Source organism: Agrilus planipennis, unplaced genomic scaffold, assembly GCF_000699045.2.
Source record: "Agrilus planipennis isolate EAB-ADULT unplaced genomic scaffold, Apla_2.0 scaffold89, whole genome shotgun sequence".
NCBI classification, from domain to species: Eukaryota; Metazoa; Arthropoda; class Insecta; order Coleoptera; family Buprestidae; genus Agrilus; species Agrilus planipennis.
Window position 1 is genome coordinate 690,799 of NW_020439079.1, and position 26,764 is coordinate 717,562.

Here is a 26,764-nt window from a genome sequence, read left to right on the forward strand (position 1 = left end):
CCGCGTGGACAGCTGCTATACAATAATACATTTCCATTTACCTCCTTCTCTATATCCATACAAAATATCTATCAAACAAATAAAATTAAAATTTTCTTTTGAAAAATGAAACCATTCCATCAGTATTTTCTTATGAAGTTGTCACGTTCAACTATCGTCAGTAAACAGACTTTACAGACAACCGATTTTTTTTCTCCATAGCTCTTCCCTTATATCGTCGTCTTTCAATTTTTCCAGCTTTTCCTCATATTTGATCACTCATCTTCTCGCTTCTTCTGTCATTTCTCCACATTTCTCAAATGTTTGACAAACTTAATTTCCTAAAAACCTTCTTGAATCATATCAGGGACCATCAAGTGATTTTGAATACAAATACATTATATTTTAGCCTCCTCAACCACCTGAAAAATGGGAAAACGTTTTTAATGCTACCCAAGATGCTCCCGCATGTCCGCAGCCGAATGTTCAACTTATTAACGAAGATTGTCTATTCTTAAACGTTTACACCTCAAAGGTAAATGATTTTTAATAATAAATTCCTAATTCTTGAGTTTTTTAAAACTAAACATTTTGAAGTTATGTTAGATGACTTATGAGGTACAAAATAATTTTGAAGTCACTTCTTTTTTGTTAAAAACAATATTTTTAGCTTTGTTGTTCTTTGGTTGTTCTTTAATACAAATATTCAATAAACAAATGAAATAAATAACTAAAAAGAATTAACAAAATATGACGGGAGTCTTTCCTTTAAAATTATTGTAAATAATACGAAATTTTTTATTACGAAGAAGATTATTTGAGAACACAATGTTTTATTCAAATTCAACCGCAACCAAAGTAAGCGAGATGTATTGACACTTCAGTTTCAATTTAAATGGTAATTACTGAGTTTGTTCCTTTTCCGTTTCATCATACCTGACTTTGTCTGATTTTACATAAATCTGCTTCTTATTTTTATATCTTGTTTTAACGTTGTCTGTCTAGATTCCAAAGAAAGGTGAAGATTTTCCTAAAAGGCCGGTTATTGTGTTCATTCATCCCGGTGGATTCTCCAAACATTCGAGCCGAAGTGACGAGTTTGGACCTCACTATCTATTAGATCAGGATGTTGTACTAGTTACATTCAATTACAGAATAGGCGCTTTAGGTAAGATAAAGAATTTAAAAGAAGAAAATAATAAGAAACTGGAAATGCCTTATGAGATCTTCAATATGGAGTGCGGATAATTGCTTCTTCGTACTTATTCGTTCTCATCAGCACACTACAGTGTATACATGGATAGTCTTGATAAATTGTCAATCACATCGAAACTGTTCTGTAAAAGTACTATTATTACCCTAAGAAGTAAATATCACTAGATGTCGATTTACTACCTGTGTACTAGGTTTTACCCGTTTATTTTCTAAATACATGTCAAAGATTATTGACGACTAGCAAATGCTCAAATAGTTCTAGTCTTGGTCTTGTACTTGCTGATATAGTCTCAATCATGGTCTCGGTTTTGCGGTCTTTTTAATAATTGTCTTAAATGTTGAAATTTTTTGTCATACACGCGAGCTTGTCAGAAAATAGTGTGAGAGATATGAAAACTCGAGAATTTACCCTTCCTTCAATGCATAAATTGACCCTTCAACGCATAAATTGACCTTTTAGCGAACAAAATAGTTTAAAGCACTTGAGGGAAGTAAAAAATTAGTTTGTCTCTATATTTCAACTGTCTTATTCAGTCATAGGAACAAAGAACACTTACTCCTAGGTTCCTAGGACATTCTTAGATCCCTTTTTTCAAACAGTGGCAAAGTTTCTTTTTTTTTAATTTATATTTAGTTTTAAAATCTAGTAAAGCAAACCAAAAACTTCAAATACTAAAAACGTTTGTTCCAAAACAAGGATACCCATATTAAAGGTGCTTCAAATAGTTTAATTAACTCATAAATCCACCATAACTAATAATTTTTCGTTTAGACTTGTGTATTTGGCCTCGGTCTTACATATGCGGTCTTGGTTTCAGCCTTGGTCTCGTTCGTTCGGTTTTGGTTTTAGTCTTGGTCTTGTTCAATCAGCCTTGGTTTTGGACTTTTTCGTTCGGTCTTGGCCTTGGTCTTGCTAATGTAAAGAGGGTCTTGGTTTTGTTCTTCTTACGAACATGCAAGACTGCAAGACCAAATCCAATTTCGTTCGTCACTGTCAGTGACCACTTAAGACTAATTATTCTATTCCTCGAGAAGAATATTTTTTTCTGGATAAAAGGTAGCCTATGTCCTGTTCTGTATTCCTGAGAATGTGTGTACAAAATTTGATTATCAGCGATTGAATAGTTAAAGCGTGGAATGGTAGCAAACAAACAAACAAATAAACCGTTTGGCCAGTCGTTTTTGGCGTGCTGGTGAGAACAAATAAGTTTAACATCGCGATCCGTGTCTAGATTACTCACCATAAACCTACATTAATCTTCCTAATTCCTAATAATTCTTAGTCAACAGTTCTTGACAGAATTGAAAATTAAGAAGAATGTAGCAGTAGGAAAAATTGAGTCAGCACATGTACGTCTAATTCAATTAAAATTTCCTTAATTTATGTTTTTTACAGGTTTTATCAGTACTGGTGACAAGGAAGCTCCCGGAAATTTGGGTCTCAAGGATCAAGTGAGAGCATTGAAATGGGTTAAAGAAAACATCGCACATTTTGGTGGAGCGCCAGATTTGGTGACAATTTACGGTCAAAATACGGGATCTGTGAGCGTCATGTTGCATTTGGTGTCTCCTCTTTCAAAAGGTATAATTAAACAAAACATATGAGGTTTGATTGACGCAGTCTGGAATTACCTCTCTTCCTTTGGTAAGTCCATGGATGGGGCTGATTATCCAGACTGAGGTCATCAAACCTGGGCATCGAGTTTCTTTCAAGTAACGCTTGCCGTGAATGTCTTAGCCTTTTCATGAAAGTAAAACCAATAAGATTATTATTACGATGCATGCACGCGCTTGGAGAAGTTTCTTTCAACGTAGGTACCTAATGGATATTTCATTTTGTTAGGACATTAGCATTAGCAGGGATATTACAATATTGAAGAAGCTCTAGTACGGCAAAATACATAATCAGAAAGTTCTAATAAAAATTCTGGAGATTCTATTAAACTTGCGAGCGCGTTTTTTCTTTTGTTAAAATTGTTGATACAGAACTCGGTCCTTTTCCTCAAGGGAGAATCCTTTCCAGTGGTGAAAGAATTTCATATTTTTAACAGGAGATGTCTAAATAAAGAATTTAATAATTCCTCCAGCCTTAAATACTGTCAACAAGTAGATTTTGTAATTTTCTTCTCCTTCGCAAGGCAGCTGTAAGAAAGCAACCTTATTTGGGTCAAATTAAACTTTTTGCGTGAAATGAATTATAAAATGTCTGCGATGAGATTTGAAAACATATTTTCCAGGTTTGTTCCAAAGAGCTATTGCAAGCAGTATGTCTGCTTTTGGAACATGGCCAGCTAAGAATCACCAGCTTGATTTGGCCAAAAAGCAAGCAAAGTTAGTCGGATGTCCAGATGACACGTCCGCTAATATAATGAAATGTTTAAGAACAAAACCGGCCGAAGAATTGGGAAAATCATTGCCAGGGTTTAAGGTCAGTATCATTTATTTAAGGATTTTTTTGTAATGTAGATTGCGAATCAAGTAGGCCAAACTAGGCATATATTTAAACTAATACATAGTTGTATCTAAGCCTGTGATTGAAACAAACTGGTGTTCAAATGGTTTATTTCACTTACTATTGTTTCTTGTTCTGCTTTCCACGAATAAATTTAATAACCCAGTGCTACTATGACAAAAGTCTCTAAATCTTTGACTTTCTTGCTGAGTTGGTAAAAATGTATTAATAAATACATCAAACAAGGAAATTTGATAGTGACTCAACATGGGCTTTAGTTTAAATAAAATCTTAAGGTCAGTTTCGAATTATGAAACAAAACGAGACTTTTGATTTTCGCTTTCGAATTATTTGATTATTAGGAAATTTTACCTTTAGAAATATAGCCATATCTACCATGAGACGTCAATACATTTGTTCCGAAAAACAGCATCACTAATCAATTGAAAGATAGTATCCTTTAGTTAAATTGATTTCTTCAAATGTTGTCTCAGATTTCAATCTACCGATTACTATAGTAAACCCACTGAGTGATCGAAATTCAACCAAAAGAGACATCAAATGATGTCTAGTAAATCGATCTGGGTGACTTTTAAAAGATTTCTGTTAACTTCTGGTGAACTCTCAGTTGAGTGACCTTGACACGAACATGCTTCAAAATTCGGACACAAAAGTAGACATTACTATTTGAGAAGTGACCTTAAAAAGACCTTTTGGTACAAAATGTTTGTTTTTTTAATCCTTCTCTAGCAAGAAAGGTAAGAGAGTGAGGGACTTTTGGCAGATAAAATATTAATCTAATCTTTTGGACAATCCACAAACTCGTACCTATGTAGTTCGGAACTGATTCATATTTTCTTCCATATACGTATCAGGAATTTGGTAAAGACCCAATAATAGTATGGGAACCTGTTATCGAATTAGACTTCGGCCAAGAAAGATTCTTGACGGACAACCCTGTGAAACTAATGATTTCAGGAACGTTTGAAAAGGTTCCAGTAATGACTGGTCTAACGTCTGAAGAATTTGATTATCGTGCATTTAGTGGGTAACAAGCACGTTATGCCTTTTATAATATTTTTAACAAATGTATTTTAGCCGTGGTCAGGAATTCAACTTTGTACGATCAATTGAATAAGGAATTCGAAACCTACGCTCCGATCGCGTTCGTGTATGAGAGAAAAACAGAAAAATCCAAAGAAATAAGTAACAAAATAAGGAAATTTTACTTTGAAGATAAACCTATCAATAATTCGTCCCTTCCCAGTTTAGCTCAAGTGAGTAATATTTTTATTAATCATCCATTACCTTAAAGGGTGGTACGAAAATAACCCTGGGAAGGTGATTACATATTTCAAATTTTATTTAAAAGGCTAAATTTGGAATTATATTTTCAGCTGTATTCCGACAGTTTGTCAGGATTTGGTATAAATCGAGCTGCGAAACTGTTATCTGACAAAAATCCTAACCAGGTTTATTACTATCGATTCAACTACAAAGGACGTTACAGCCATTTCTACTTGCCTGACACCAACAACACCGTACCATATGGTATGTTATTTATAAAGACATAATAATTAAAACGCATAAGGAAATCATTTCCATTGTCCTCCAAGTTTAACTTTACTTTACTATTGACAATATTCGTGATTATTTTTTAACTTTACCTATCCTGAAATATAAAATTAACTTAAATTTAGAGTGTTCTTTTCAGTAGAAGAAACCCCTTTACATTATAACATGTTTTTCAGACTTAACAATCCTCAGAAGTAAATATACAAAACATAATTGCTGAATGCTGCGGAAAAGTAACTAATTATCAACTGAACCATTTACTCATAATAAGTTTTATTGTGTCCTGTGTCCTTTGGCATGCACCTTTTTTTATTATACATTATACGGTTTTGAACACTCAGTATATTTTACATCGTTGTAGAAGAATATTCCATCAACTCTAGCTTCATGTAATAATTTTTAATGCAACTCTCTTCTGTTTATTTCAGGCGCAGTGCATAGCGACGACTTGATTTACTTGTTCTATAGGTCAACAAAGTTTCCATTGTTTCAAGAAGCTGATCCTGAATCTATTATGGTGGATAAAATGACGAAGTTGTGGACCAATTTCGCTAAAACAGGGTAATAACATTCACAAAATTTTCAATTTTGCTAACTGAGTAATTATTAGCTTGGTTAAACATTTTCCAATGATTACTCAAGAATTTTAAAAATCCCAAAAATACTTTTATTAAGAAAGCATGAGGTATCAGAAAGAGTAGGAGAACAGAGGGCGTTGTGGAAATAAATTAAAAATAGGCGACAGACAGATGAAACATATTGAAATCAAAATGAGGAGTTAAGGGGTATAGGGATGACCCTAGACCGGACTATTGTTCGCAAATAATTAAAGGTTTAGATTGCTAGGAGCAAGTGCGTGTCCAACCAGTTTCTGGGTTGAAGGCCTTATCATGGATGAGGATAATGTGAGCTGTAAGGTCACTACAAAGTTGTGCTCAGTGATATACTTCGTAATAAGGCATTGCTAGTGGTCAAGCTTTATACATTTTGTGTTTGACGACCGATAATACCGATATCGCAGCTTTTTCTCTGCTTTAGTGGTTATTTTGCTTTCTAGATTGATTAGCTTCGGGTTAAGTTATTGCTCCGATATCTAGTCCATTTGACCTCATTTATAGCTACGCATATGACTAGGTGGTTCTAAACTTTTCTGCTTCCATCTGATACTATCTTCTAAGTAATAGTATATTAGTAGAATGAAGATTCGGGTTGGATTCCCAGTCGCTGCCGAGACTTCGAGATATAATCTACGTTCACGTTGTCAACGCAGCGCTACCACTGAGGATGTCAGCCGCAGTAGCTGACAAAACGTCTGGACAGAATGGTTCACTTAGATCACGGCCCTATAGCCCGAATCTTCATTCTACTATGGATTCCGGCCGTGAAAGCCTTTGTTCTTATAATAGTATATTTTTTTGTCTTCAGGAAACCCATTCCTGAACCTTCAGAAAAGCTGGATAATATTAGCTGGGAGCCTTTCAGCAGAGCCAACAACAAATATATGGACATTGGCAACAAACTATCAATGAANATAGGTAGTCCTAGATTAGATTATTATATTTATATGAAAACTGTCTTAGACATCCCGAACTCTCAAAATCCTTTGAACAAGGCGTAACTCATTTCAAAAAATTTCAATTACTTTATTATTCAATAAAAAGTTGGTATTTGTACGAATTTTTCGACGTTGTAGTTTTGAAAAGATGATTCTGGCCTTTGATGACTGTATATAATAAAATATTCGCTTGAAGGTCCAGTCAGAGACATATTAGTGGCAGAAACGGAAGTTAGGAGGGGTAGACGTAAACCTAGTAGATTACTGTTCACAAATAGTTAAGGATGTGGGTTGTTCTAGTTTTAGGGAAATGCGAAGATTAGCTCAGGATAGGAAAGAGTAGAGGTACGTGTCCAACCAGTCTTAGGATGACTTTATGATAATGATGATGCTCGATTTCAAGCTGCCACCAGTGTATCAAGCTTTTTAAGCCTCTTTCTATTCTAAAACTTATGACTTTCTGATAACATCCATTAAATGATCGTTGATGATATTCTATTCTAAAAGCGTTAAAGAGGCGTTATATTGCTATTGTATAATTAAATACGAATTTCCTTACATAATAATCACCCAGATATATTATTCTTCAATTGTATGACTTAAGGCTTTGAGATGTTTGTAACAGAAATACTTGATTTCTTTACAGCAAATTTTATGTGCTTTTTTTTTTGGTTTATACATTTTATTTTTAAGAAGATTTATAACTAATACCTATGTAATATTGTGTACGTGGATTAATGTAGAATAGGCACATTTTGTTGTAACTTTTGTTCAACTTGTTTCCTTATAATTTACAGTAATATGAAAAGAGCATTCATTTTTCTATGCCTGTCGATTGTCCTTCCAAATGCAATTAGTGACGACGCAAATCCCACAATCAAAATATCCCAGGGACAGGTTTTGGGCTCGAGAATTACAACGCGGTTGGGAAAAATAGTCCACGCATTCAGAGGAATTCGTTATGCGAAAGCCCCAATAAAGGAACTAAGATTTCAGGTAGTTACTTATGTATAACAAATAAGTGTTTTAAATAGTCATAATAGAATCTAAAATCGGGACCAACATGAAAAGAATTAGGACAGAAAATAAATTATTGACCATTAATGCAAAACAGAGCAATGTACAGGTCAGACGAAGCAAGCTGGCGAGCGGTCGCCCAGGTACTTGCCCATTTATGACCTATTTGAATAAGTCACTTGGAACCGATACACAAATAAGCTNTGGATTTTCAAAATTCAGTTCTGAAGGTGTAAAATGGGAGTTTGCAATATGATCAAATTCCGGGCGGACGAAGTTTGTAAAATATGAAACCAATTATTTTTTGGTTTACAATAAGTAAATATTATTTAAAAAAGGTATATATCTTAAATAGTCCTTCTAATGTGACCTTTTAGTAGTTATAAATTGTCAAGTAAAGCATGACAACGGTGATGTCACAAAACATTTGCAAAATTAGCATTTTCCGCCGGTCCGAATAGGGAAGAGGTAGCGAACGGTCGACCAGTCTTCTGCACCTGAACGCTATTTGTACATGTATGCTAATTGTTCGTATTTTCGTCATCGGTATCGATTTTCAGTATATACTGTACCTAATTCTAAGTTTAGTTCTTCTCGGATTCCTTGTAACTCTTCACCTTTTCACTTTTGGAAGCATGAGAAATCGCTGTTACATCTAAAATAATTAATGTCGACTTTGCAAACATTTCAGTTTGGAGATTAATTTGTAATTAATTATGTTTTAAGCCACCACAACCGCCTGATGAATGGAGTGGTACCCTTAATGCAACTGCCGATGCTCCTACCTGTCCTCAAGAAGTAACTGGACCCACAAATGAAGATTGCCTCTTTCTAAATGTGTACACAACAATGGTAAGAATTGTATTTATTACAATACATCACGTCATAAAAATTTCTAAAAACTTAAAACAAATGTACCATGATTTTCTCGGTAATTGCCCAGAATTGGGACTCCAGGCCAAAATCGCTCCAAAACTTTTTTCATCGAATTTCGGTTATTCTACATAATAGAATTAGATATTAGAAGGTGAAGGAGACAGGTTTTTATGACTTCATAAATAAAAAAAAAATTTTTGAATAATAATTTCCAAAATTGCTCCAGTTCTGGATAATTACCTGCATTGGTGACGCCATTGTTTGCTTAGGTAGATTTATGACAGATTGGAGTATATTTAACACCTTTGCCCTTATGTTAGAGTATTTTATTCACAGAAAGCATTAGTTTTATACATTTTGTAGTAAAATATCGGAATTTCGTACAATTCATAGAATTGGGGCTCTCCACCAAAATCGTTCCAAAATTTTTTTCATCGATATTTGGTCATTTCTGAGGGTTCCATGTTCAATAAAACTAATACTTTCTGTGAATAAAATACTCTAACATATCAGGACTGGGGCATTATATGAACTCCAATCTATCCTAAATCTACCTAACCAAACAATAACGTCACCAATGCAGGTAATTATCCAGAACTGGAGCAATTTTTAAAATTATTATTCAAAAATTTTTTTTTTATTTATGAAGTCATAAAAACCTGTCTCCTTCACCTTCTAATATCTAATTCTATTATGTAGAATGATTGGAATTCAATGAAAAAAAAACTGGAGCCCCAATTCTGGACAATTACCATTTTCTCATAATATTTATGGAATGTTTAAAGGCGTTCAAATTTAAACGGGACAGTGTCTTTGTAATTGAAAGGATAGCAGTTATAATAAATTCAAGATTTTTATGGTTTTGAATACCCTTCAACTCATGTGTCTGTCAATAAGTAGTGTTGGAAGAAGGAGAACAATAAACACCACTTACTTTTTATTTATACAGTTTCCGTATTTTTTATTTTAACATAACAATTAATTTACTTTTATGTAAAATAGCTTCCAACGCAGAGAAGGAATCCGAGGCGTCCCGTAATTGTTCATATCCATTCGGGCGCATTTGTTATGTTTACAGCAAGGAGTAATTGGATAGGACCGGAATATTTACTTGATGAAGATGTGGTTTTTGTAACTCTGAACTACCGACTTGGAGTATTAGGTAAATTTGAAAATCATTTCCTGTTCGCTTTATAAGCAGCGGCGGGAACGACCTCTTTTGTGACTTCGGAGATGATTCAATCCCATACAGGGGTGCACATTTAGTCTAGTACATGTGTCGCAAATATTATTGAATAGTCAATATAAGTCAAACTGAAGGACCACAATGTTTTTTTAATTATACGAATGTCATTTATAGTCAACAAGTTGTTACCCATGGCTTTACTTGCGTTGATGTCCTGAATACGTGTCAAAGGTCATCGAAAATATAATAATTTGATAAAAAGTCCTGAACACAAGGATTTAACTAGTTTCGAACTTCTAGGTTAAGAAATATGCGCTAGGTATATTTTATTTATTTTTTACTTTAATTTTCTCGTCCTCAAAGTCGAGGATGTTTACACGACCTACTGACCTTTTACAATTTACACATTGTAACCACCAATAACCTATGAAACAAACCTATACATCAAATAATTCAGGATTCAAGTTCCTTATGATTAATAAATGTTTCAAGAAAAAGTTTTATTTGTAACATTACATAAATAAATTAAATAAACATATAAGGGAACGTACTCATACTATGTCACCCAATCGGGGGTGGGGGATCTTCAAAAATACCACGCATGGTCACAGGTGTGGGGTGAAGCTTATGTTTTCGTCATGTGGGTATTCAATATCCCTTAGGGAAACTCGCACTTTTTGGGCTATATTCAAAACTTTCTGATTGCAAAAAATTATTTAAAACGATATTTATGAATTACTACGTGAAAACTAGAGGGTGAGGGGGGGGTCTTGGTATATACTACGGGTAGTCACTGAAGGGGGAAGAGTGGTAAAAAATTGTAAAAAATGGATCACGTAGTATGGATACATTCCCTAATTGCTTCTTCTGGTGAAAACATGCCAAAAGTATCTCTTCTACAGCATATTTTAGGGTCACCGCAAGCGGATTGGTACCATTATTTTCCCGTTTCTTTGAAGATTTGTTTTATAATTTTTACATAACTCCCAAGGTAAAATGTGGGGAACTAGCGAAAATAAAGTTCTGTTTTTGAAAGTTTATAATTAGTAAATCTTAAAACAAAGGAATTGTTGTCGATAAAACATCAGAAAACATAAAATTGCCAGTATCAGCAAAACGTATTATTTTTTTATATAATACATTTTATTATTGTATTATTTTAGGTTTTATCAGTACAGGAGATAAGGAAGCGCCAGGAAATTTGGGTTTAAAAGATCAAGTGCAGGCACTCAGATGGGTTAAGGAAAATATTCAGTACTTCGGAGGAAATCCAAATTTGGTAACGATTTATGGCTACAGTGCTGGATCAGCCAGCGTTATGATGCACATGGTTTCCCCTATGTCAAAAGGTAGATGTAAATAAAAAATCAAGTTGCTTGTGATTTTAATTAAATTTTAACCATCAAGGGCGCAGTTTATGCTAGAAATAGGATGGCATTCAAATAAAACAATATGGAATATTTCACTAGTCTGTATTGTTCTCGACAGTATTGTTTCGGCTGGTGTGGTCATTATCAGAAGTAAAAGTACTTGCTGATCAAAACAATATTGTATCTTTATCAGTTTTTCCTGATTTTTTAACTTTGTTACTAGAAAAAGTTATCAGTAACAAATGATTTGGTTTTATTAAATGTTCATTAATTTTTTAATGATTTGCTAAAGTTTCTGCTTTTCTACATTATTGTGCGATTCTATTCCAATAATATATTTAGGGCATTTCTACCAAAATTATGTAGGGTAATTATCTATTTTGTAATCGTCTGGTTTGTTTCTGTTGATCTTTTTGTTATACGAATATTTTCTTAATAGGTTACTATTGACTAGATTTCTCCAAATCTTTCTTGCGTAAACCAATTCCTTTGCATGGTGTAAAATCATTTTGCTCCTCTGTACGATTTATTTTTTTTTATTCCAGTTTCTTTACTTGTTACTCCCTAATCATTCTACTCATGTTTTGGCTTATATACTTTCATATACTTACACAATACCCATGTTTTTGAACCGAACATGACTATATAAATGTATATAGAACTATATAGTGACACAAAAGATCTATCTTTTTTTTTATTTGGACTTGGATCATTAAGTATGGCAACAAGCTACACAAGTATTTAAATTCTCTGACATATTCTATGATTATTTCAATGATAAACAGTCAGTTAAGTTTTAGGTATTTTATCTTAATTTTGTTGCTTACTACGTTTAAGGCAAAAGAAGATCAATACGTATCACAAACCTTCATCATAAAATCGTCAGTCCTAAGACTGATTGCACCTCCACCCTTTCCTATCCTGGGCTAATCCTCTTAACTCCTGTTTCAGCCTCTAATATGTCTCTGACTGGACCTTCATGCCTGAGAAGGTGCCCTACCAACCTATCTCGCCTATTTCTTACTGACTTCCATAGAGTCCTCTGTTCACCTATTCTTTCTAATACCTCTTCATTTCTAACCTTCTCTATCCAGTGTATCCTCATTATTCACCGGTAACACCACATTTCGAACGCTTTTAACCTTTTCTTTTGTGCTGCATCCACCGTCTATGTTTCGCACCCGTACAGTGCCGCGCTCCAAACGTATACCTTTAACAACTTTTTTTTGAATTTCTTAATTAATCGTTCGCGAGCATAGACGTGACTTCTTCTTATTAAAGGTGACACGACCCTGCGCTATCCTCTGCTTTATATCCCTACTACTCTTTCCGCCCTGACATATCTGACTTCCTAGATACCTAAAATCTTCTGTATCTACTTATTTTTGTTTGGTTTTAATTTAAGCTCAGCTACTAATAAATAATAACAAAAGAAACTATAGACGATAAGTATCAACTTAAAAACCAACTTTAGAAAATTTTCATCCAACACATTTCGTTGTCGAAATCATTTTCAAAACCACAGCACACTGTACTTAGAAAAGAAAGATTTTTAATTTCCAATAATTATTAGCAAGTAAAATTAAAAAACACAATTACAATTTTTAATTAACATAAAGATGTAGTCTCTTTGGTAAACAATGAGACGCTGTATATTGTCCCCCTATTTTATAGGATCATAAAGTTAAATGGGACCGCGTGGGGGTACCTTCAATTTCTGTTACGTAATTTATGGATTACTCCTTATGTAACTAGTACTGAGTACTTTCGTTTAAGGAACTTTTTTATGCTGCTAATTACATCGAGTTTTCAGAAAAATTAATCAGACGTTTATTTTTAGGGCTGTTTCATAGAGCTATCGCCAGTAGCTGTTCAGCCCTAGGAACATGGCCTTCTAAGACACACCAACTGGATATTGTTAAAAGACAAGCGAGGGTTGTTGGCTGTCCTGACAATACCACCACTGCTGAAATAATTAAATGTCTGAAAACTATTCCGGCAGATGTACTTGGTACTTCTATATCAAAGTTAAAAGTAAATTATTACAACTTAACATGTCAGGAAAGTAATAGGTAATAAAATTACTTCTTCTAGGTGTTCGGTTACCATCCGATTTTGATTTGGGAACCGGTAATAGAACCCGATTTTGGCCAGGAAAGATTTTTGACCGATTTACCTCTAAAGCTTGTAGCAGAAGGTAACTTCGAAAATGTCCCACTTATGACTGGGGTTACTACTGACGAATTTTCTTACGCAGCGCCAGGTATGCAAACCAACTTGATACAAAGTAATTTCGTAGGATTCCACGACCGGAATCGCATGAACGAAGAGGTAGATCCGGACTGTTGGACCTTGGTCGAAAGGAACTTGTAGATCCAAACGTTTGAACTGCAACTTTGGCTATGTCAGATACATGAGACTTCAAGGTACAACCTTCGACTAAGGAATCAAGCTATCCACTGAAGATGACTGCTGAAGTTGCAGTGGAAACGTTTGGATCTCCAAGTTCCTTTCAACCATGACCCATCAGCCCAGATCTACTTCTTTGCTCAAACAGGTAATGCAGGTACAATTGTATATGTGTGCTGTACTATTGGTTATTTTTAAAGGTACTGTATATTATTTTAGAAGGTGTCTATCATACATTTGATAAGTGGATGATAGATAAATCTAATAATTGGGTGATTTCAAAAGTAGATAACTCGTTTTCTTATTACATCAAATTGGTTTTAATCATATCTAATTGATAAAAACGAACCCGCTTTGATGCGTAATTTATTATAAATTGAATGTAAACAATGGAACGCCAAAAAACAGACTCGAACATTCAAAACCGAAGTCACTTAAATAATTCTCGTCCAATAGTACGAAAAAATCGGACGATAGGTAAAGCCTATCGCGTATTTAGGCAGAAGAAGTAAATCCACCGACAAGAAAGATTTATAGTCAAGGAGCTCAAAGTCATACAGCAAACTATAAGCTAAGATATCAACGTAATCTACATATATATATAAAAGAAAGTCGTGTTAGTCACACTATTTATAACTCAAGAGCGGCTGAACCGATTTGGCTGAAAATTGGTGGGGAGGTACCTTAGAACCAGGAGGACATACGGTACTTTTTTTATCCCGTTCTCGTGGAACACGACATAAAACGTAGTATAAGAAAACGCAACTAATATGAAATAACAAAACGCAATTGACAGCAAAACGAAAAATTTATCAGTCAAAACATCAATCTAGCCGTTCATCTGTTAAAAATGGTATAACAAAAATTCAATCTCTGTTAGAGGGGAGGAGTAGCGAAGAGTAGTTGCAATGTTTAAATGGAACATATATTATTTGTGGTCAGATTTACTTGAAACTTGGTTTCAATGGTCTCTCATTTAATTTCTGAAAGACCTACCTCGACATTTTAAAAAATTCAACCTCCATACGGGGGTAGGGGTAAAAACGTGTTGCAATTTTTGTTTGGGACATACTTTATTTGTGGTTGAACTTACTTGAAACTTCGTACATGTGTTGCAACGTTTCCATGGGGTATATTTTATTTGTACTCGGATTTATTCGAAGCTTGCTCATTGTTGAAATTAAGTAAATACGTGTTTTGGCAATCTTTAAAAATCAACCCTTAAGGATGAAATGTTGTTGCTACGTTTGCATTTGAAATCTAAGATGGCGACATTGCATAAAATTAAAACGTTGTATGGGTGAATTGGGAGTTAAATGGTTTTATGGAGAAATAATATTAATTTCTGCGAGCGAAGCCGAAAAGCTAGTACCTGATAAAAAAACGAAGCCCAAAAATCACCCGTTGAAACCCGCACACGTTGTTTTTAAGAAGTTATGGTCACGCCTCTACTTAAAAACGTTTTACATGAACGTTGATAATTTTTTTTATGTACCAGAAAAATTATCTTACGAGAAGATAGCATAACTCCGCTATTTTTGGTCACCTTTCTTTCAATGTTTTTAGAGAACTTTCTAACGGTGTTTATTTTTTACTCTATATTACTAACAAAAACAGGGTACGATTTTAGAAGCTTAACATACGAATAAATCATAAAAAGGAATTTTTGGAACTGACAAATATTTTTAACATTTATTTTACCAAATTTTCATTTGATACTTTGAAATCTGTGCAATTTACACCTGGTGTCATATCATAATCATTAAATATTCTTAAACATTTTACAGATATTCTTACAAACGAGACCTTGTTAAGATTGCTTAACAACGAGTTCAACACGTACACTCCAATTATGCTTTTCTATGAGGAAAACACTCAAAGGTCCAAAATAATAAGCGATGCACTTAGGAAATTTTATTTAGGGGACGGACCAATTAATAACTCATCAATTACAGGACTTGGACAGGTTGGTAAACCAATCTACACTTATCCAAAAGGAAAGAAATACATACTTGTAATAATATTTATTGAATTCTTCCAAATTTTAGCTGCTAAACGATGGTATCATTGGATTTGGGGTAAACAGAGCAGTAAAAGTCTACCAACTGGATATTGTTAAAAGACAAGCGAGGGTTGTTGGCTGTCCTGACAATACCACCACTGCTGAAATAATTAAATGTCTGAAAACCATTCCGGCAGATGTACTTGGTACTTCTATATCAAAGTTAAAAGTAAATTATTACAACTTAACATGTCAGGAAAGTAATAGGTAATAAAATTACTTCTTCTAGGTGTTCGGTTACCATCCGATTTTGATTTGGGAACCGGTAATAGAACCCGATTTTGGCCAGGAAAGATTTTTGACCGATTTACCTCTAAAGCTTGTAGCAGAAGGTAACTTCGAAAATGTCCCACTTATGACTGGGGTTACTACTGACGAATTTTCTTACGCAGCGCCAGGTATGCAAACCAACTTGATACAAAGTAATTTCGTAGGATTCCACGACCGGAATCGCATGAACGAAGAGGTAGATCCGGACTGTTGGACCTTGGTCGAAAGGAACTTGTAGATCCAAACGTTTGAACTGCAACTTTGGCTATGTCAGATACATGAGACTTCAAGGTACAACCTTCGACTAAGGAATCAAGCTATCCACTGAAGATGACTGCTGAAGTTGCAGTGGAAACGTTTGGATCTCCAAGTTCCTTTCAACCATGACCCATCAGCCCAGATCTACTTCTTTGCTCAAACAGGTAATGCAGGTACAATTGTATATGTGTGCTGTACTATTGGTTATTTTTAAAGGTACTGTATATTATTTTAGAAGGTGTCTATCATACATTTGATAAGTGGATGATAGATAAATCTAATAATTGGGTGATTTCAAAAGTAGATAACTCGTTTTCTTATTACATCAAATTGGTTTTAATCATATCTAATTGATAAAAACGAACCCGCTTTGATGCGTAATTTATTATAAATTGAATGTAAACAATGGAACGCCAAAAAACAGACTCGAACATTCAAAACCGAAGTCACTTAAATAATTCTCGTCCAATAGTACGAAAAAATCGGACGATAGGTAAAGCCTATCGCGTATTTAGGCAGAAGAAGTAAATCCACCGACAAGAAAGATTTATAGTCAAGGAGCTCAAAGTCATACAGCAAACTATAAGCTAAGATATCAACGTAATCTACATATATATATAAAAGAAAGTCGTGTTAGTCACACTATTTATAACTCAAGAGCGGCTGAACCGATTTGGCTGAAAATTGGTGGGGAGGTACCTTAGAACCAGGAGGACATACGGTACTTTTTTTATCCCGTTCTCGTGGAACACGACATAAAACGTAGTATAAGAAAACGCAACTAATATGAAATAACAAAACGCAATTGACAGCAAAACGAAAAATTTATCAGTCAAAACATCAATCTAGCCGTTCATCTGTTAAAAATGGTATAACAAAAATTCAATCTCTGTTAGAGGGGAGGAGTAGCGAAGAGTAGTTGCAATGTTTAAATGGAACATATATTATTTGTGGTCAGATTTACTTGAAACTTGGTTTCAATGGTCTCTCATTTAATTTCTGAAAGACCTACCTCGACATTTTAAAAAATTCAACCTCCATACGGGGGTAGGGGTAAAAACGTGTTGCAATTTTTGTTTGGGACATACTTTATTTGTGGTTGAACTTACTTGAAACTTCGTACATGTGTTGCAACGTTTCCATGGGGTATATTTTATTTGTACTCGGATTTATTCGAAGCTTGCTCATTGTTGAAATTAAGTAAATACGTGTTTTGGCAATCTTTAAAAATCAACCCTTAAGGATGAAATGTTGTTGCTACGTTTGCATTTGAAATCTAAGATGGCGACATTGCATAAAATTAAAACGTTGTATGGGTGAATTGGGAGTTAAATGGTTTTATGGAGAAATAATATTAATTTCTGCGAGCGAAGCCGAAAAGCTAGTACCTGATAAAAAAACGAAGCCCAAAAATCACCCGTTGAAACCCGCACACGTTGTTTTTAAGAAGTTATGGTCACGCCTCTACTTAAAAACGTTTTACATGAACGTTGATAATTTTTTTTATGTACCAGAAAAATTATCTTACGAGAAGATAGCATAACTCCGCTATTTTTGGTCACCTTTCTTTCAATGTTTTTAGAGAACTTTCTAACGGTGTTTATTTTTTACTCTATATTACTAACAAAAACAGGGTACGATTTTAGAAGCTTAACATACGAATAAATCATAAAAAGGAATTTTTGGAACTGACAAATATTTTTAACATTTATTTTACCAAATTTTCATTTGATACTTTGAAATCTGTGCAATTTACACCTGGTGTCATATCATAATCATTAAATATTCTTAAACATTTTACAGATATTCTTACAAACGAGACCTTGTTAAGATTGCTTAACAACGAGTTCAACACGTACACTCCAATTATGCTTTTCTATGAGGAAAACACTCAAAGGTCCAAAATAATAAGCGATGCACTTAGGAAATTTTATTTAGGGGACGGACCAATTAATAACTCATCAATTACAGGACTTGGACAGGTTGGTAAACCAATCTACACTTATCCAAAAGGAAAGAAATACATACTTGTAATAATATTTATTGAATTCTTCCAAATTTTAGCTGCTAAACGATGGTATCATTGGATTTGGGGTAAACAGAGCAGTAAAAGTCTTTTCAGCAAAGAACAGCCAGCCAGTGTATTATTATAAATTTACCTATCAAGGACGTTACAGTAACGCTTATCTTCCAGGAACAAACAATACTGTACCTTATGGTACGTCTCTGCTTTATAATCAGGTTCATTTAGTGGTCCCACAGTTATTAAATGTATGTCTAATCAAAAAGTATTGCGAATTTTGTGTTTTTTCAAAAATTAGTTTTTTATTCATGAAAATCTATTTTGCCCCTTCAAAGTAATCTTCACCAGATAATATACACTTGGGCCAACGGTTTTTCCAATCCTGGAAGCATTTTAAAAAATCATTTTTTGTGATCTTGTTCGGCTCCTCCTTCGATGCCGCCTTTATCTCATCAATCGTTAGCGTAGCATGGTCCTTTCATGGGCCTCTTCGGTTTCGGGAACAAGAAAAAGTCACAAGGGGGCAGAGCTGAGGAATACGGTGGCTGCGGCATTATTAGTGTGTTGTTTTTGGCCAAAAACTCGTGCACAAGCAAGGATGTGTGAGCAGGTGCTCAATCCAATTTTTGTTCTTCTGTAAATCCGGGCGTTTATAGCGGATTGCTTCGAGCAAATTGCGTGATCTTTATTGATCGTTCCACCATGTGTCAAGAACTCATGATGCTCCCTGCAATCGTAGAAAACTGCTAGCAAAATCTTCAAATTCGACCTAACTTGGCGCGCTTCTTCGGTCTTGGCTCGTGCGGCAGCTTCCATTGGGAAGATTGAGTTTTGGTTTCCGCGTCATAATCGTAAACCCATGATTTGTTACCAGTTATGACCCTCTGGAGCAAATTTGGACAGAGTCCAACAACTCCTCATAGCAATGTTAATGCGATGTTGTTTTCGGTCGAAATTGAGCAGTTTTGGTATGAATTTCGTGGCGACCCGTTTCATACCCAAATCATTGGTAAAAATCAAATGACAGGAGCCAATCGATATATTTAGGTCCTCAGCAACTTTTCTAATGGTGATTCGATGATTGGCCAATACTATTTTCTTCACTTCATCAAAGTTTTCGTATGTTTATGTGCTAGCGCGTCCGCAACGTTCTTCATCGTCTACATCTCGGCACTCTGGGAACATTTTGTACCACGATAAACGTTGCTTCGGTCCAAGGCAGCTTCACCATGCGCAATAGTCTACATCCGGAATGCGCCTTCGCACTTAAGTTTGTTTTTCACACAAAATTTGATATCGATTGTTTGATCAATTTTTTTGGAATAGGCAAAAATTGAAGACGAGCCAAAACACGTGCAAGCAAAGCAGCTGTCAATAATTAACTGAATATTCAACATGGTCGAACTTATCGGTATAGGCGAGTGACATGAGTACTTACATAACGTCACAAAGAATCGAAAATCGAATATACGCAACCGGCGAAAATTCAAAATTCACAAAACTTTTTGAACAGACCCCGTATGTACCGTATGCGAAAGACTGGATCTTGGTGTAAGGTATCATACACTACTATATTTTATTCTCAGCTTCGCTTGCGTTCTTTTTTTATTGCAGTTAAGTTAAGTATTTAAAAATTGAAAATTACATATACAACAGTTAGAAATATGCCCCTATGCCCCTTCCCTTTAGCGGGATGCATCGTAAAAAATTCAAACTATCTTTGTCATGCTCACGCCTAGTGTGTATATTCATCTTAATCCCGCTTCACATCTCTAACCGTTTGAAATGATAGTAATTTTTTTAAATCCTCGGGAACAGTATCCTTTTTCCTGAATAAAAGGTACCCTAAGTACTTTTATTTACCTGTGACAATGTGTGTAGGGGAGACCGGGGATGGTTGACTAGTTTTTTACTGAATAGTTCATATTTTTTGTGTTTTAATGAATATAGACAAGAAAAGCATGTTAATTGATAGAAAATCTATTAACCTAATAAAAATATGTAATATTTAGTTCTTAGTTTAGTATAATAGTGATGATTTAATGCATTTTACAAAATATTAAATCTTAGTCAATCTACCCCTGGCCCGGGGTAGGTAGACCATATGCCCGGGGTAAGTTGACTCATGTACCAGTAAGAGTCAAATCATGAGAAGGAGCAAATAATTAAACATTTTTTTAATATAATTAAGCCTTTTGTTAAAAAATAAACTGGCTAAAGTTTCCTCTTCTAGATTAGTAAAAATTTGTCAATTTTTTATATATTCCACTGTGTCCAGGGTTAATTCTGCTCTCGTCAATTTCGGATTCTGTTCTAATTTTTCTTTTAATTTGGCCACGTAACGATTTAAAAGTCCAATAAAAAGTTAATTTATGTGTTGTTTTCAACTACATATTTCATTGGGGTTGGTTGAATAATTATTCAACCAGCCCCGAAAAAAATTGGTCTACCAACCCCAGACGCCATTTTTAATTTTGATCGCATGGCTAGCCTAAACACTGCCGTCGACTTGAAAAATAAGATATGAAATATGATAAATGTGCCCTCATTAAATGCTAGGACTAATAGAAAAATGATTTACATAAAACGAGTAGGCATCAGATCAAAAAATACAATATATCAAAATATTACTTATGTAATTGAAATATGAAAAGCATGTCAGTGTTCGAAAACAACGCACGATCGCGATGTGACGCTTCAGACAACTGAGCGGGACGCGAAATGTAATGCTTGGTTATGATCATAGTTCATACACTGTCGAAGAGTTTTCGGTAATTAGTCTACCTACCCCTATAGTCAACTATCCCCGGTCTCCCCTACAAAGTTTCATGAAACAATAACTGTAAGAATGATGAAAATTTGTGAAATTTTCAGTTGTAATGGTGACATTAATTTAATGTTTCCGTAAAGTCTTACCGGAAACATACCAAAACAAGCTAATACTGATATCAGGTGAGATTTATGGTTATACATATTATTATGTTTTAGGTGTAGTTCATCAAGACGACTTGATTTATTTGTTTTACATTGCCGCGTCCTACCCAAAATTCACAGCCAACGATCCCGAATCAAAGACTGTCGACAAGATGATTAAAATATGGGCAAACTTCGCCAAGACAGGGTAAGATATTGAAAATTATATTGTGTATAAGTATTAGCTTACTCTACAGCTTACAGCCGACATCTTTATTCGCTTGATAGAATTCGTATAGAATTCTGGTCACTTGAACTGAATAATACTTACCTAAGTAAATTACATAGGATAGTGAGTATTCACTTGAAATACCGAGATGAAATAACAGTTTTGATTGTGGTCCTTAATGACATCTTTGTTTTATGGGTACCAAGAACAGACAAATAAATTGATAATAGCTTGCCATGTGGTTGCTTAAATTTACATCTACCGAAATCAGATAATGTGTGAAGAGCTTTTAAAAGCAATATTTATCTTAACACTAGTTTTGTAAAGCAGACAACTTAATGGATTTTTAGTCAATTTTTATTTTGACGTTTCGACTCCTAGTACTAGCTGTTTAGTAACAATAAAATACATATTGTAATAAACTTAATTTCTAGTAGTCTATTTGTCTCGATATTCTCTACAAATAATTTATTCAACACAAAAAATGTTTACATGCAGCTGTCTTTCCAACAGTCTGCTATTTATATCACCCTATATCACTATATAGACTTCTTGTTCGCGCACTATTTGCTTAAGGTATCGAGCAATATTCTGTCAATTGCTGGTCTTAATTTACACGTTTCCAGAAACTTCTTCTGAGTCCTCCTACTTCGCGACTGTCTACTTCAAAAGCACCACCTATATCGATCGCTTGCGGCATTTGTTCATAACGATATATGTATTACTACAACATGACCCAAAAGATTTGTTTCATTGCTAAATGTACGCATAATTTTCAGAAACCCAATTCCTCAGCCAACATCCCTTCTAGACAACGTTACATGGGTGCCTTTTACTGAACAGAATGGAAAATATATGAAAATTGGGAACAGTCTTGAAATGGACAAGTTTCTATATGAAGACAGATACAAAGTATGGGAAGATGTAGTACCGCTTCCGACAATATAGCACAACAATAAACAGCCATATATATATAAAATTACTTATGCCTTACTATAAACGTTCTTCTATAATAATAAATAGTTCAATAAATATTAGTTACAATGCTTATCTTTTAAACTCGATCATAAACTCTATTGTACCAACGTCAGAAATGAAGACCTGTGACTTCACTACGATGGTTGTGTATTTTTTCAGAGAAGCTTTTTTCCAATTGAAACAGGTGACAAAGGTAAATAAGGAAGAATATAGAAGAATTATTTGTTGCTGAACTGAAGAAACTATAACATAAAGAAAGCAATACTATTGGGATCCGTCAAATGGGAAGAGCCTAAAAACATGGCGCCGATCAGGGAAAATTCATCGTAGTTCCTATAGTGTACCGTGCAATTTCAAAGTTTTTAAATTACGATAAAATGATAAGTATTGACACAATATGTGATTGGGCTGACACAAAGTCTCGGAAAGGAAATTTCGTTGAAGGTGAGGGTGTTTTTAATGCCAATCACATTATAAAATTCAGAAATAACAAATCCGGAAGCTAGCCTTCAAATTCCGTCAAGTTTACTGCCTACTTTTTACAAACTTCGGATTTAAAAAGTGATTCACGTTATATAATTGGTGAGGTGATTCTGGGTGATTTAAGCAATATCATATCAATGACTTGCACGTGCAAAGCCGATTTAAGAGAACGTTGCAAACACATTATTGCAACTTTGTTGTATTGCAGCAGGTAGGTTCTTAACCTCAAAATACTTATATCGTATCATTAGAATTGTGTTAAATCAATTACACAGGAATAAATAATTTCTCACTTTATAATTTTAGTATGATTCTAGTTTTAAATATTAAGGTTATGGCTGATGGTAAATACTTGCTGAAATATAATCATGTGCATTAAAATGACGTGAACAAATTTTTATTCCGGAATTCACTTCTTTGATACCTACTGCTTTCATCCAAGCTTCTATTAGTTTACTTTTTTCTCTAATTTTCCGAATATATTTTTTACATATATAAAACGGTTAGTTTTTATTGGAAAGTAGTTAATGTAGGTGAAGAGTGAAGATCTATGTCTGAAGTGCTATTGCAGCTTTTCACTGAACATATTAACTTTTTATTTGATTTAACTTTAGAAGAAAACTTCGTCGACTCCATCATCAAAAAAATTTTTACTTTTTTAACGTGTTTTATTATTTTAATAAACAATTTTACAATTTGCGTGCACAGTTCGTAAGTAAATTTTTCCCTCATTCGAGTTATAAATTTTGCCACCAGATGGTGTATGCCCATTTGACGGATCCCAATATCTCAATTACTTCAAGAAGAAAAATATGAATCATACTCAATCTTCGCAGCTTTACTATAGTGCAAACACCACTATTAGTCTAGAAAATGCTTGGTTATCTTAAAAAATATCTTATACTTAAGTAAATGTAGAAAATCAAATAGGTATTACACAAAAGTATTCATTTGAAAAAAGTATTTTGCATTTAGCATTTAAAATGCAAAAGGGAAATCTATTTTGTATTTTACATTTGAAATAACAAATCAATTAACAATAAATACATGGACAATGGTAAAACAATCTTTCCATGAAGATGTAGACGAACTTTAACGAGAAACGTTACGAAGTCTGGGACAAAGTCATTCCATTACCTCAGCCAACGACAGTGGGATAAAACAATAATTCCACATTTGATTACTAATTTATAATTTTTCTTAATAAATTATAAAATAGAGTATCGTTTATCTACTTTATAAGTAAGTAGCCTTAACGGTTGTGACGTTTTCTAAGGAATATATAAATGTTGTTAGTTAATATAAAGTTAATACAAGAGGAAATAACTTGGGGCATTATTTATTACTAGTACTTTTGACATTCTCTTCTTTTTATTCTCTGTCTTTTTATACCTATTGAATTAATTTTCTTTTTCTTAATAATTAATTAATCCTTTCACGAAGATATATAAACCTTAGTGAGGTTCTTGTCTAACATTGGTAACAGTTAGCAGCAAATATGAGTAGATGGCGACACACTGTCCTAACTCGATAAAAATTAAGTGTACTATCAAAATATTCAACAGAAAATTATATTTAATAATAATCTTTTGATGAGTTCAAATAACATCGAAATCGTAGTTGAGCATCATCATCATATGGTAGTCAGTCCTAAGACTGGTTGGACACGCACCTCCACTCTTTCCTATCCTGAGCTAAAGGCATTTCTCTAAAACCAGAACAACCCACATCCTTAACAATTTGCGAATAGTAATCTAATCTAAGTCTACCTCTACCCCTCCTAACTCCTGGTTTTGCCTCTAATATGTCTCTGATTAGACCTTCATGCCTGAGAATACCAACCTATCTCGCCTATTTCTCATGGACTTCCATATGGTCCTCTGTTCTCCTGTTTTTTCTAATACTTCTTCATTTCTAACCTTTTCTACCCACGTTATCCTCATCATTCGCCTATAACACTACATTTAGAACGATTCTAACTTTTCCGTTGCGCCCACTGTCCAAGTTTCGCACTGGTACAACGTCGCGCTCCAAACATACACCTTTAACAACCTTTTCTGAATTTCTAAATTAACCGCTTGCGAGCGTAGAAGTGACTTCTTTTATTTTTAGTTAAGATTAAATTTTATTATTAAGCGTTTATTTGCAAGATTATAGGAGTGAAAAACAAGTTATAAAGTCAATATGTATAAGGGTATCATACTCTAGTCTGATAAATACTATTCCAATAAATAGGTAGGAAGTTAAGGAAGATAAAATTAAATTTCTTGTTTAGTATAAAACAGATACTTTGTTAATAAATGAAGAATTTCAGGAATGCTGTTAATTTTGCATTGTTTTATTTACTCAAAATGAGATAATGAATCATAATTTTTATTGTTGTTTATTGGCTATTTAAAATTGCACTTGACGTTGCCCTTGAAAAACTGGATAATCCAAACCACAGTTTGATTTCTTTTATTTTACAATAAAGATAACGTGTGCATTAATAATGTAGAAGTGGGTTTTCTTGAACTTCTTTAAGAGGTCAGAGCATATTAAGAGATGGTGTAGTGAATTAAATAATGCAGGATCGGCGTAGGAGATTTTTTTTAATAATAATTTTTTGTTTATTCTTGCGTATTTGTTCTTGGTCTTGCATATTCAGTTTTGGTTTTAGTCTTGATCCTGTCCTCTGGGTGTTGGTTTTACTCTTGGTCACGTTCGTTCGGTCTTAGTTTTAGTCTTGGTCTTGTTCTGTGGATGTTGGTTTTAATCTTGGTTTTGTTCGTTCAGTCTTGGTTTTATTCTTAGTCTTGTTCTCTGGGTATTGGTTTTACTCTTGGTCTTGTTCGTTCGGTCTTGGTTTTAGTCTTGGTTTAGTTCGTTCGGTCTTGGTTGTAGTCTTGGTCTCTTTCTTTGGGTGTTGGTTTTAATCATTGTCTTGTTAGTTCATTCTTGGTCTACAAAGACTTCTTGCTACTACAAAGACAGTCTTGGTCTTGATGTTAGTGAAAGTGCAAGACCAAGATCAAGACTGCAAGACCAAATCCAATTTTGCTCATCCTGGAGGCACCTGCCCAGTGAACAATAGAGTAATCCTCCAGTCGTAGATCTCGATTTCGAACGCCGACGAACATTCAACATTCATTAATTTTAATTGCATTTTCAAATTAATATATTTGTAATTACGCCTCTGTTTATGAATGGGTAAGCATTTGTTATAACTAATTCATATAAATTCCCAGCTCGAAGTAAACTGTCACTGTCTGAAGCAGCTTGCATGTGGAAAAGGTGAGTTTGTTAAGGAGTCGCAATCATTTATCTACCTGCCTATACATAGATGTAAATCAGAATAATTTCTACAGTTTTTATATTAACTACCGCATTGACAATTGTGCGATTCATTATCACTAATTGTTTAATAATAATTGTCATTTTGTTAATGACCGTTTTGTCTTCATTGTAGAAAATTATCACTAATTGTTTAATAGTAATTGTCATTTTGGTAATGATCTCTTCATTGTAGAAAAATGTCGAAGGAAGTTTTCCTCTTGTTAGTGACGGTATGTGCAGTAGTTGGATCCGAAGACCCTTGCATCGATACACCCAAAGGAAAGATATTAGGATCCATATTGACCTCAAGACTTGGTAGAACTATTTATTCGTTTAGAGGAATAAGATATGCCAAAGCTCCTATAAACGAATTGCGTTTTCAGGTGAGTACCGACTATAATGTCACAATGGTTGCTTCGCAAAACCAAAGCATCCCTCACCCTTATCTATTTGAGAACAGTATTCTAATCTAGATGCCCCGGTCTTCCCTGTACTGATGATCAAAACAATACCACGACCAAGACCCAGTCTTAGTATTGATCTTGATCTTACTTATTCGGTCTTGATGTTGGTCATATTTTGGTCTTTCTCATTTAATG

General features: G+C 34.2%; 2 protein-coding genes across 3 annotated transcripts in view; both read left to right on the forward strand.

Annotated features, from left to right (window-relative positions):
- The window catches only part of LOC108734602 (esterase FE4-like), a 32,672-nt gene extending 10,239 nt beyond the window's left edge, over positions 1–22,433 (forward strand). The window contains exons 2-11 of one of the 2 annotated variants that reach the window (XM_018466229.1): positions 8,520–8,645; positions 9,672–9,831; positions 11,019–11,204; positions 13,066–13,160; positions 15,767–15,865; positions 15,926–16,094; positions 18,028–18,206; positions 18,289–18,442; positions 21,236–21,368; positions 22,169–22,433. In XM_018466229.1, coding sequence (XP_018321731.1) covers positions 8,520–8,645; positions 9,672–9,831; positions 11,019–11,204; positions 13,066–13,160; positions 15,767–15,865; positions 15,926–16,094; positions 18,028–18,206; positions 18,289–18,442; positions 21,236–21,368; positions 22,169–22,337 — 1,470 coding nt within the window. In that variant the 3' untranslated portion in view covers positions 22,338–22,433. Of the gene's footprint in view, positions 1–8,519; positions 8,646–9,671; positions 9,832–11,018; positions 11,205–13,065; positions 13,260–13,319; positions 13,489–15,421; positions 15,601–15,766; positions 15,866–15,925; positions 16,095–18,027; positions 18,207–18,288; positions 18,443–21,235; positions 21,369–22,168 lie in introns of both variants that reach the window. The other variant, XM_018466228.1, reaches the window with a different exon arrangement.
- A 3,664-nt stretch (positions 22,434–26,097) lies between these two features.
- Positions 26,098–26,764, forward strand: part of LOC108734580 — a 30,958-nt gene continuing 30,291 nt past the window's right edge. Inside the window, exons 1-2 of the mRNA XM_025977329.1 lie at positions 26,098–26,123; positions 26,359–26,548. Of these exons, the coding sequence (XP_025833114.1) occupies positions 26,113–26,123; positions 26,359–26,548 (201 nt within the window). The 5' untranslated portion in view covers positions 26,098–26,112. The remainder of the gene's footprint in view (positions 26,124–26,358; positions 26,549–26,764) is intronic.